The sequence below is a fragment of the Hemitrygon akajei genome, chromosome 2, assembly GCF_048418815.1.
Source record: "Hemitrygon akajei chromosome 2, sHemAka1.3, whole genome shotgun sequence".
Lineage (NCBI taxonomy): Eukaryota > Metazoa > Chordata > Chondrichthyes > Myliobatiformes > Dasyatidae > Hemitrygon > Hemitrygon akajei.
The window spans coordinates 186,351,737-186,365,003 of NC_133125.1; the positions used below are offsets into that span (position 1 = coordinate 186,351,737).

Sequence of the window (13,267 nt, forward strand, 5' to 3'; positions counted from 1 at the left end):
TCAACATTCACTCTCAGATAACCAATGGAGTAAAATTTATTATTTAGTTAATAATTCATCTATCTGCGCACACCATATTTTAATTCAGTTTAAGATAGTACATAGGGCCCATATGTCCAAAGATAAATTGGCGCATATTTTTTCTAATTTGTGATAGATGTAATGCAGAAGTGGCTACTCTAACCCATATGTTTTGGTCATGTGTAAGTTTAAATAATTTTTGGAGGGATGTGTTTGGAATATTATCTAAAGCTATAGATATGGACGTTCAACCTAATCCACTTACAGCAATTTTTGGGATTTTCCCAGAGGGAGCAAGCAAAGTGTCCGACATGTGATAGCTTTTTCAACTTTACTGGCTAGGAGAGCTACTTTGCTACGCTGGAAAGAATCTAATTCGCCCACTGTCTTTTATTGGCTCTCCTCCATCATGTCACGTTTAAGCTTGGAGAAAATTAGAAGCCGGACATTTGATACATCTTTTGATTTTGAACAAGTCTGGTGACCCTTTATTCAATATTTTCACATGATTTAATTTATCTTTATTTATTTATTTTTCTTTATTCTCTTTGGAGAATATCCTTGTCCATGAAGGTTTGGAGATGACTGGAAGGATGTGGGTTTTTTTTCTCTCTCTTTCTTTTTTAAGTTTATCCTCATTTGGACTGCCCAATCTTTTTTTTTCTTTCTCTCTTTTTTGTTTTAGTTTAGTTAGTGGGGTTTTTCTTTCTCTATCAATAAAATTTCTAATCTTTTTTACGATTGCTATGAGGAGTTGTAATTTCTCTCTGACCATTGTACATATAACAGCATAATATATTAGCTATTTGAGTTTGATATTATATGCTTTTTGTCTTTAATATTGCTGTTTATATGTCTTTTATATTATCTACTTGTTAAACTCCTCTTTCGATTTGTATTTGTATATTCTTTATTTGAAAATCAATAAAAAAGATCGAAAAATGAAATGAAAAGTGGATAAATCTCAGGGTCCTGACAGGATATTCCCTGGGACCTTGAGGGAAGTTAGTGTAGAAATAGCAGGGGCTCTGACAGAAATATTTCAATTGTCATTAGAAATGGGGATGGTGCCGGAGGATTGGCGTATTGCTCATGTGGTTCCATTGTTTAAAAAGGGTTCTAAGAATAAACCTAGCAAGTATCGGCCTGTAAGTTTGATGTCAGTGGTGGGTAAATTAATGAAAAGTATTCTTAGAGATGGTATATATAATTATCTGGATAGACAGGGTCTGATTAGGAACAGTCAACATGGATTTGTGCATGGAAGGTCATGTTTGACAGATCTTATTGAATTTTTTGAAGAGCTTACTAGGAAAGTTGACGAGGGTAAAGCAGTGGATGTTGTCTATATGGACTTCAGTAAGGCCTTTGACAAGTTTCCACACGGAAGGCTAGTTAGGAAGGTTCAACCGTTAGGTATTAATATTGAAGTAGTAAAATGGATTCAACAGTGGCTGGATGGGAGATGCCAGAGAGTAGTGGTGGATAACTGTTTGTCAGGTTGGAGGCCGGTGACTAGTGGTGTGCCTCAGGGATCTGTATTGGGTCCAATGTTGTTTGTCATATACATTAATGATCTGGATGATGGATTAGTAAGTATGCAGATGATACTAAGGTAGGTGGCGTTGTGGATAATGAAGTAGGTTTTCAAAGCGCAGAGAGATTTAGGTCAGTTAGAAGAGTGGGCTGAAAGATGGCAGATGGAGTTTAATGCTGATAAGTGTGAGGTGCTACATTTTGTTGGGACTAATCAAAACAGGACATACATGGTAAATGGTAGAGCATTGAGGAATGCAGTAGAACAGAGTGATCTAGGATTAATGGTGCATAGTTCCCTGAAGGTGGAATCTCATGTGGATAGGGTGGTGAAGAAAGCTTTTGGTATGCTGACCTTTATAAATCAGAGCATTGAGTATAGGAGTTGGGATGTAATGTTAAAATTGTACAAGGCATTGGTGAGGCCAAATATGGAGTATTGTGTACAGTTCTGGTCACCGAATTATAGGAAAGATGTCAACAAAATAGAGTACGGAGAAGATTTACTAGAATGTTACCTGGGTTTCAGCACCTAAGTTACAGGGAAAGGTTGAACAAGTTAGGTCTTTATTCTTTGGAGCGTAGAAGGTTGAGGGGGGACTTGATAGAGATACTTAAAATTATGGTGGGGATAGATAGAGTTGACGTGGATAGCCTTTTTCCATTGAGAGTAGGGGAGATTCAAACTAGAGGACATGAGTTGAGAGTTAGGGGGCAAAAGTTTAAGGGTAACAAGAGGGGGTATTTCTTTACTCAGAGAGTGGTAGCTGTGTGGAACGAGCTTCCAGTAGAAGTGGTAGACGCAGGTTTGATATTGTCATTTAAAGTAAAATTGGATAGGTATATGGATAGGAAAGGAATGGAGGGTTATGGGCTGAGTGCGGGCCAGTTGGACTAAGTGAGAGTAAGCGTTTGGCACGGACTAGAAGGGCCGAGATGGCCTGTTTCTGTGCTGTAATTGTTATATGGTTATATTTTATGGTCTTATGGTCACCAAACTCCAGACAGAATACCCTCCATCTACAACCACCCTCTGCCTCTATGGACAAGACAATTCTAAGTTGCCCTGGTTTCGTGCCTCCTGAATTATGGAATGACCGTACCACTGGGAAGCTTATCAAATGCTTTAGTGCTCTGTGCCTTCAGGGGACTGGCATCTGGGAAGACAAGGAGAACCGGACTAAGATCGACCAAAGGTGAGTATGGGTGTGAGGGGTGAGATAGGTGGGGTTAGGGCCTAGATCCCTTCCCTCAAGAACACCATCTCTACGTTCAAGGCTGGTGGGAGTAGAGGGTGGAATCCCTTCTCCAAGGCCTGTCCCTGCTCACAGAGGTTAACAGGTCACTGATAGTCCTGGCTGTCTGGGCAAAGAGACACTGATCAGAAGAGTGAGCTTGAGGGCTGCAGTCCAGGTTCTGTTCCGCCGCTGTGCGTAAGGCGTTTGTATGTTCCCCCCAGGACCACAGTCCAAAGACATATTGTTAGGGTTAGTGAGTTGTGAGATGCCAGACTGTGCTGGCCATTGGTGATGCATTTCACAGTGGGTTTCCATTACATATTGCAAATCAAGTTAATCTTTAATCAATTAATAACAGAGCCTGGTTTTCTGAAGAAAAGTAACGGCCCCTGAAACTCAGTGCTGTTAGGGAATGCTGGCCGTGTTATCAGTGCTCTGGCCGGGATCGCAGGTGGGAGACTCCCTCACTCTCTCCTCCCGTACCTTGGGCCGGTTCGGGTTGTTGGCCAACAGCCAGTCAGCCAGCCAGACCTGGAGTGGAGAAGAATGTCTGTTCAGACAGCCTGCTTCCTGGTCCCCCCCGCCCCCCGGGTATAGTTAGGCTGGGCAGGTGGCATCCGCAGAGGAAGAAACAATCAGCTTCTCTGGGAATCTGAAATAACACCCAGATTCTCCCCCTGCACACACTGACCGATATGCCTCTCTCTGGGGGTTATTTCAGATTCCCAGAGGGGCTGTGGGGATTGTTCAGATTCGCTGAGATTCCGGGCACCTGGGTGCAGAATTATGGATCATTCGGGTGCAATGTCGATCCACCATAACTGGCTCAGGGTGCCCGACACACTGGGGACATGATGCCCTGGGACCACGGGGAGCCAACTACCCTCGGGACCCAATTATCTGGGGACCAAACACACTGGGGACATGATGCCCTGGGACCACGGGGAGCCAACTACCCTCGGGATCCAGTTATCTGGGGCCTGAACCCCTGGGGACTCAATGCCCTTGCAACCCTGCATTTTTGAAACATTGGGGTCCCACCCCTCACCTCTGTGACTCACCACGGGGTTGCGAGGCTTCACTTTGCACAGCAGGGTCAGGGCGAGGATCAGGGTCGGGGTGACATATTTGCTGAGAAAATCCTCGGCCGCTTGACAACTTGGAAATGGCTCCATTGTGGCTGTGGGTCGTCAGAGTGTAGGGTCACTGCCTAAAACCTCCTGTCCCAAAACACTTCCTCCAGTCCACTATCTCCTCAGCCTCACCCCTCCCATCCCTTCCCACCCTCATCCTCTCCCTCAGCCCAGACCCTCCTCACCCCTCCCATCCCATCCCACTCTCATCCTCTCCCTCATCCCCGACCCTCCTCACCCCTCCCATCCCATCGAACCTCATCCTCCCCCTCATCCCAGACCCTCCTCACCCCTCCCATCCCTTCCCACCCTCATCCTCTCCCTCAGCCCAGACCCTCCTCACCCCTCCCATCCCATCCCACTCTCATCCTCTCCCTCATCCCAGACCCTCCTCACCCATCCTATCACTTCGCACCCTCATCCTCTCCCTCATCCCAGACCCTCCTCACCCATCCTATCACTTCGCACCCTCATCCTCTCCCTCATCCCAGACCCTCCTCACCCCTCCCATCCCATCCCACCCTCATCCTCTCCCTCATCCCAGACACTCCTCACCCCTCCCATCCCATCCCACCCTCATCCTCTCCCTCATCCCAGACCCTTCTCACCCCCAATCCCATCCCACCCTCGTCCTCTCCCTCATCCCAGACCCTCCTCACCCCTCCCATTCCATCCCACCCTCATCCTCTCCCTCATCCCAGACCCTCCTCACCCCTCCCATCCCATCCCACCTTCATCCTCTCCCTCATCCCAGACCCTCCTCACCCCTCCCATCCCATCCCATCCTCATCCTCTGCCTCATCCCAGACACTCCTCACCCCTCCCATTCCATCCCACTCTCATCCTCTCCCTCATCCCAGACCCTCCTCACCCCTCCCATCCCATCCCATCCCAACCTCATCCTCTCCGTCATCCCAGACACTCCTCACCCCTCCCATTCCAACCTCATCCTCTCCCTCATCCCAGACCCTCCTCACCCCTCCCATCCCATCCCACCCTCATCCTCTCCCTCATCCCAGACCCTCCTCACCCCTCCCATCCCATCCCACCCTCATCCTCTCCCTCATCCCAGACCCTCCTCACCCCTCCCATCCCAACCCATCCCACCTCATCCTCTCCCTCATCCCAGACCCTCCTCACCCCTCCCATCCCATCCCACCTCATCGTCTCCCTCATCCCAGACCCCCCTCACCCCTCCCATCCCATCCCATCCCACTCTCATCCTCTCCCTCATCCCAGACACTCCTCACCCCTCCCATCCCATCCCACCCTCATCCTCTCCGTCATCCCAGACACTCCTCACCCCTCCCATCCCATCCCACCCTCATCCTCTCCGTCATCCCAGAAACTTCTCACCCCTCCCATCCCATCCCACTCACATCCTCTCCCTCATCCCAGACCCTCCTCACCCCTCCCATCCCATTCCATCCCACCCTCATCCTCTCCCTCATCCCAGACACTCCATACCCCTCCCATCCCATCCTTATCCTCTCCCTCATCCCAGACACTATCACCCCTCCCATCCCATCCCACCCTCGTCCTCTCCCTCATCCCAGACCCTCCTCACACCTCCCATCCCATCGCAACTCATCCTCTCCCTCATCCCAGATCCTCCTCACCCCTCCCATCCCATCCCACCCTCATCCTCTCCCTCATCCCAGACCCTCCTCACCCCTCCCATCCCATCCTCATCCTCTCCCTCATCCCAAACCCTCCTCACCCCTCCCATCCCATCCCACCCTCGTACTCTCCCTCATCCCAGACACTCCTCACCCTCCCATCCCATCTCATCCTCTCCCTCAGCCCAGACACCCCTCCCATCCCATCCCACCCTCATCCTCTCCCTCATCCCAGACACTCCTCACCCTCCCATCCCATCCCACCCTCATCCTCTCCCTCATCCCAGACAACCCTCCCATCCCATCCCACCCTCATCCTCTCCCTCATCCCAGACACTCATCACCCCTCCCATCCCATCCAACCCTCGTCCTCTCCCTCATCCCAGACACTCATCACCCCTCCCATCCCATCGCAACTCATCCTCTCCCTCATCCCAGATCCTCCTCACCCCTCCCATCCCATCCCACCCTCATCCTCTCCCTCATTCCAGACCCTCCTCACCCATCCCATCCCACCCTCATCCTCTCCCTCAGCCCAGAAACCCCTCCCATCCCATCCCACCCTCATCCTCTCCCTCATCCCAGACCCTCCTCACCCCTCCCATCCCATCCCACTCTCATCCTCATCCCAGACCCTCCTGACCACTCCTGTCCCATCCCACTCTCATCCTCTCCCTCATCCCAGACACTCCTCACCTCTCCCATCCCATCCCACTCTCATCCTCATCCCAGACCCTCCTCACCCCTCCCATCCCATCCCACCCACTTCCTCTCCCTCATCCCAGACACTCCTCACCCCTCCCATCCATTCCCACCCGTCCTATCCCTCATCACAGACCCTCCTCACCCTCCCATCCCATCCCACCCTCATCCTCTCCCTCATCCCAGACACTCCTCACCCCTCCCATCCCATCCCACCCAGATCCTCTCCCTCATCCCAGACACTCCTCACCCCTCCCATCCCATCCCACTCTCGTCCTCTCCCTCATCCCAGACCCTCCTCACCCCTCCCATCCCATCCCACCCTCATCCTCTCCGTCATCCCAGACACTCCTCACCCCTCCCATCCCATCCCACTCACATCCTCTCCCTCATCCCAGACCCTCCTCACCCCTCCCATTCCATCCCACTCTCATCCTCTCCCTCATCCCAGACCCTCCTCACCCCTCCCATCCCATCCCATCCCAACCTCATCCTCTCCGTCATCCCAGACACTCCTCACCCCTCCCATTCCAACCTCATCCTCTCCCTCATCCCAGACCCTCCTCACCCCTCCCATCCCATCCCACCCTCATCCTCTCCCTCATCCCAGACCCTCCTCACCCCTCCCATCCCATCCCACTCTCATCCTCATCCCAGACACTCCTCACCTCTCCCATCCCATCCCACTCTCATCCTCATCCCAGACCCTCCTCACCCCTCCCATCCCATCCCACCCACTTCCTCTCCCTCATCCCAGACACTCCTCACCCCTCCCATCCATTCCCACCCGTCCGATCCCTCATCACAGACCCTCCTCACCCTCCCATCCCATCCCACCCTCATCCTCTCCCTCATCCCAGACACTCCTCACCCCTCCCATCCCATCCCACCCAGATCCTCTCCCTCATCCCAGACACTCCTCACCCCTCCCATCCCATCCCACTCTCGTCCTCTCCCTCATCCCAGACCCTCCTCACCCCTCCCATCCCATCCCACCCTCATCCTCTCCGTCATCCCAGACACTCCTCACCCCTCCCATCCCATCCCACTCACATCCTCTCCCTCATCCCAGACCCTCCTCACCCCTCCCATTCCATCCCACTCTCATCCTCTCCCTCATCCCAGACCCTCCTCACCCCTCCCATCCCATCCCATCCCAACCTCATCCTCTCCGTCATCCCAGACACTCCTCACCCCTCCCATTCCAACCTCATCCTCTCCCTCATCCCAGACCCTCCTCACCCCTCCCATCCCATCCCACCCTCATCCTCTCCCTCATCCCAGACCCTCCTCACCCCTCCCATCCCAACCCATCCCACCTCATCCTCTCCCTCATCCCAGACCCTCCTCACCCCTCCCATCCCATCCCACCCTCATCCTCTCCGTCATCCCAGACACTTCTCACCCCTCCCATCCCATCCCACTCACATCCTCTCCCTCATCCCAGACCCTCCTCACCCCTCCCATCCCATTCCATCCCACCCTCATCCTCTCCCTCATCCCAGACACTCCATACCCCTCCCATCCCATCCTTATCCTCTCCCTCATCCCAGACACTATCACCCCTCCCATCCCATCCCACCCTCGTCCTCTCCCTCATCCCAGACCCTCCTCACACCTCCCATCCCATCGCAACTCATCCTCTCCCTCATCCCAGATCCTCCTCACCCCTCCCATCCCATCCCACTCTCATCCTCATCCCAGACCCCCCTCACCCCTCCCATCCCATCCCATCCCACTCTCATCCTCTCCCTCATCCCAGACACTCCTCACCCCTCCCATTCCAACCTCATCCTCTCCCTCATCCCAGACCCTCCTCACCCCTCCCATCCCATCCCACCCTCATCCTCTCCCTCATCCCAGACCCTCCTCACCCCTCCCATCCCAACCCATCCCACCTCATCCTCTCCCTCATCCCAGACCCTCCTCACCCCTCCCATCCCATCCCACCTCATCGTCTCCCTCATCCCAGACCCCCCTCACCCCTCCCATCCCATCCCATCCCACTCTCATCCTCTCCCTCATCCCAGACACTCCTCACCCCTCCCATCCCATCCCACCCTCATCCTCTCCGTCATCCCAGACACTCCTCACCCCTCCCATCCCATCCCACCCTCATCCTCTCCGTCATCCCAGACACTTCTCACCCCTCCCATCCCATCCCACTCACATCCTCTCCCTCATCCCAGACCCTCCTCACCCCTCCCATCCCATTCCATCCCACCCTCATCCTCTCCCTCATCCCAGACACTCCATACCCCTCCCATCCCATCCTTATCCTCTCCCTCATCCCAGACACTATCACCCCTCCCATCCCATCCCACCCTCGTCCTCTCCCTCATCCCAGACCCTCCTCACACCTCCCATCCCATCGCAACTCATCCTCTCCCTCATCCCAGATCCTCCTCACCCCTCCCATCCCATCCCACCCTCATCCTCTCCCTCATCCCAGACCCTCCTCACCCCTCCCATCCCATCCTCATCCTCTCCCTCATCCCAAACCCTCCTCACCCCTCCCCATCCCATCCCACCCTCGTACTCTCCCTCATCCCAGACACTCCTCACCCTCCCATCCCATCTCATCCTCTCCCTCAGCCCAGACACCCCTCCCATCCCATCCCACCCTCATCCTCTCCCTCATCCCAGACACTCCTCACCCTCCCATCCCATCCCACCCTCGTCCTCTCCCTCATCCCAGACACTCCTCACCTCTCCCATCCCATCCCACCCTCATCCTCTCCCTCATCCCAGACAACCCTCCCATCCCATCCCACCCTCATCCTCTCCCTCATCCCAGACACTCATCACCCCTCCCATCCCATCCAACCCTCGTCCTCTCCCTCATCCCAGACACTCATCACCCCTCCCATCCGATCGCAACTCATCCTCTCCCACATCCCAGATCCTCCTCACCCCTCCCATCCCATCCCACCCTCATCCTCTCCCTCATTCCAGACCCTGCTCACCCCTCCCATCCCACCCTCATCCTCTCCCTCAGCCCAGAAACCCCTCCCATCCCATCCCACCCTCATCCTCTCCCTCATCCCAGACCCTCCTCACCCCTCCCATCCCATCCCACTCTCATCCTCATCCCAGACCCTCCTGACCACTCCTGTCCCATCCCACTCTCATCCTCTCCCTCATCCCAGACACTCCTCACCTCTCCCATCCCATCCCACTCTCATCCTCATCCCAGACCCTCCTCACCCCTCCCATCCCATCCCACCCACTTCCTCTCCCTCATCCCAGACACTCCTCACCCCTCCCATCCATTCCCACCCGTCCTATCCCTCATCACAGACCCTCCTCACCCTCCCATCCCATCCCACCCTCATCCTCTCCCTCATCCCAGACACTCCTCACCCCTCCCATCCCATCCCACCCAGATCCTCTCCCTCATCCCAGACACTCCTCACCCCTCCCATCCCATCCCACTCTCGTCCTCTCCCTCATCCCAGACCCTCCTCACCCCTCCCATCCCATCCCATCCCACCCTCATCCTCTCCCTCATCCCAGACCCTCCTCACCCCTCCCATCCCATCCCACCCTCATCCTCTCCCTCATCCCAGACACTCCACACCCCTCCCATCCCATCCCACCCAGATCCTCTCCCTCATCCCAGACACTCCTCACCCCTCCCATCCCATCCCACTCTCGTCCTCTCCCTCATCCCAGACCCTCCTCACCCCTCCCATCCCATCCCATCCCATCCCACCCTCATCCTCTCCCTCATCCCAGACCCTCCTCACCCCTCCCATCCCATCCCACACTCATCCTCTCCCTCATCCCAGACCCTCCTCACCCCTCCCATCCCATCCCACACTCATCCTCTCCCTCATCCCAGACACTCCTCACCCCTCCCATCCCATCGCACTTCATCCTCTCCCTCATCCCAAACCCTCCTCACCCCTCCATCCCATCCCACCCTCATCCTCTCCCTTCAGTCCCTCCTCACCACTCCCGTCCCATCCCACCCTCGTCCTCTCCCTCCAGTCCCTCCTCACCACTCCTGTCCCATTCCACCCTCGTCCTTTCCCTCCAGTCCCTCCTCACCGCTCCCGTCCCATCCCACCCTCGTCCTCTCCCTCCAGTCCCTCCTCACCCCTCCCGTCCCATCCCACCCTCGTCCTCTCCCTCCAGTCCCTCCTCACCCCTCCCGTCCCATCCCACCCTCGTCCTCTCCCTCCAGTCCCTCCTCACCCCTCCCGTCCCATCCCACCCTCGTCCTTTCCCTCCAGTCCCTCCTCACCAGTCCCGTCCCATCCCACCCTCGTCCTCTCCCTCCAGTCCCTCCTCACCCCTCCCGTCCCATCCCACCCTCGTCCTTTCCCTCCAGTCCCTCCTCACCACTCCCGTCCCATCCCACCCTCGTCCTCTCCCTCCAGTCCCTCCTCACCCCTCCCGTCCCATCCCACCCTCGACCTCTCCCTCCAGTCCCTCCTCACCCCTCCCGTCCCATCCCACCCTCGTCCTCTCCCTCCAGTCCCTCCTCACCCCTCCCGTCCCATCCCACCCTCGTCCTTTCCCTCCAGTCCCTCCTCACCACTCCCGTCCCATCCCACCCTCGTCCTCTCCCTCCAGTCCCTCCTCACCCCTCCAGTCCCATCCCACCCTCGTCCTCTCCCTCCAGTCCATCCTCACCACTCCCGTCCCATTCCCTACTGCCCCAGGAAACTCACTGTTGGGGAAGAAGAAAGTGATTTCCCTCTCGGCCGCGGAGAAGCAGTCACTGCCGTGGAGACCGTTCCGGATCCGATCCACCCCGTAAATGGCCCTGAGACTGTGGGTAGGGTAAACACATGTAACCACTATCCAGTGTGCCTACACCCCTCCACATCCCCACCCAATGCCCATACACCCCCCAAACCACCCCGAAATCCATACATCACTCTCCATCCCCACCCAATGTCCATACACCCCGCAACCCACCCCGAAATCCATACATCACTCTCCATCCCCACCCAATGTCCATACACCCCCCAACCCACCCCGAAATCCGTACATCACTCTCCATCCCCACCCAATGTCCATACACCCCCCAACCCACCCCGAAATCCGTACATCACTCTCCATCCCCACCCAATGTCCATACACCCCCCAACCCACCCCGAAATCCGTACATCACTCTCCATCCCCACCCAATGTCCATACACCCCCCAACCCACCCCGAAATCTGTACATCACTCTCCATCCCCACCCAATGTCCATACACCCCCCAACCCACCCCGAAATCCGTACATCACTCTGCATCCCCACCCAATGTCCATACACCCCCCAACCCACCCCGAAATCCGTTCATCACTCTCCATCCCAACCCAATGTCCATAGACCCCCCAAACCACCCCGAAATCCGTACATCACTCTCCATCCCCACCCAATGTCCATACACCCCCCAACCCACCCCGAAATCCGTACATCACTCTCCATCCCCACCCAATGTCCATACACCCCCCATCACACCCCGAAATCCGTACATCACTCTCCATCCCCACCCAATGTCCATACACCCCCCAACCCACCCCGAAATCCGTACATCACTCTCCATCCCCACCCAATGTCCATACACCCCCCAACCCACCCCGAAATCCGTACATCACTCTCCATCCCCACCCAATGTCCATAGACCATCCAACCCACCCCGAAATCCGGACATCACTCTCCATCCCCACCCAATGTCCATAGACCATCCAACCCACCCCGAAATCCGTACATCACTCTCCATCCCCACCCAATGTCCATAGGCCCCCCCAACCCACCCCGAAATCCGTACATCACTCTCCATCCCCACCCAATGCCCATACACCCCCCAACCCACCCGAAAATCCGTTCATCACTCTCCATCCCCACCCAATGTCCATACACCCCCCAACCCACCCCGAAATCCGTACATCACTCTCCATCCCCACCCAATGTCCATACACCCCCCAACCCACCCCGAAATCCGTACATCACTGTCCATCCCCACCCAATGTCCATACACCCCCCAACGCACCCCGAAATCCGTACATCACTCTCCATCCCCACCCAATGTCCATACACCCACCAACCCAGCCAGAAATCCCTACATCACTCTCCATCCCCACCCAATGTCCACAGACCCCCCCCAACCCACCCCGAAATCCGTACATCACTCTCCATCCCCACCCAATGTCCATACACCCCCCAAACCCACCCCGAAATCCGTACATCACTCTCCATCCCCACCCAATGTCCATAGGCCCCCCCAACCCACCCCGAAATCTGTACATCACTCTCCATCCCCACCCAATGTCCACATACCCCCCCAACCCACCCCGAAATCCGTACATCACTCTCCATCCCCACCCAATGTCCATATACCCCCCCAACCCACCCCGAAATCCGTACATCACTCTCCATCCCCACCCAATGTCCATACACCCCCCAACCCACCCCGAAATCCGTACATCACTCTCCATCCCCACCCAATGTCCATACACCCCCCAAACCCACCCCGAAATCCGTACATCACTCTCCATCCCCACCCAATGTCCATACACCCCCCCAACCCACCTCGAAATCCGTACATCACTCTCCATCCCCACCCAATGCCCATACACCCCCCAACCCACCCCGAAATCAGTACATCACTCTCCATCCCCACCCAATGTCCATACAACCCCCAACCCACCCCGAAATCCGTACATCACTCTCCATCCCCACCCAATGTCCATACAACCCCAACCCACCCCGAAATCCGTACATCACTCTCCATCCCCACACAATGTCCATACAACCCCCAACCCACCCCGAAATCCGTACATCACTCTCCATCCCCACCCAATATCCATACACCCCCCAACCCACCCCGAAATCCGTACATCACTCTCCATCCCCACCCAATGTCCATACACCCACCAACCCACCCCGAAATCCGTACATCACTCTCCATCCCCACCCAATGCCCATAGGCCCCCCCAACCAACCCCGAAATCCGTACATCACTCTCCATCCCCACCCAATGTCCATACACCCCCCAACCCACCCCGAAATCCGTACA

At 55.6% G+C, this 13,267-nt stretch overlaps 1 protein-coding gene across 1 annotated transcript in view; it reads right to left on the reverse strand.

The window, feature by feature from the left end:
- Window positions 1–3,200: 3,200 nt before the first annotated feature.
- Window positions 3,201–13,267, reverse strand: part of LOC140721630 (nucleoside diphosphate kinase homolog 5-like) — a 122,705-nt gene continuing 112,638 nt past the window's right edge. The window contains exons 3-5 of the mRNA XM_073036443.1: window positions 10,929–11,029; window positions 3,857–3,975; window positions 3,201–3,326 (exon numbers count right to left, since the gene is read on the reverse strand). Coding sequence (XP_072892544.1) covers window positions 3,201–3,326; window positions 3,857–3,975; window positions 10,929–11,029 — 346 coding nt within the window. The remainder of the gene's footprint in view (window positions 3,327–3,856; window positions 3,976–10,928; window positions 11,030–13,267) is intronic.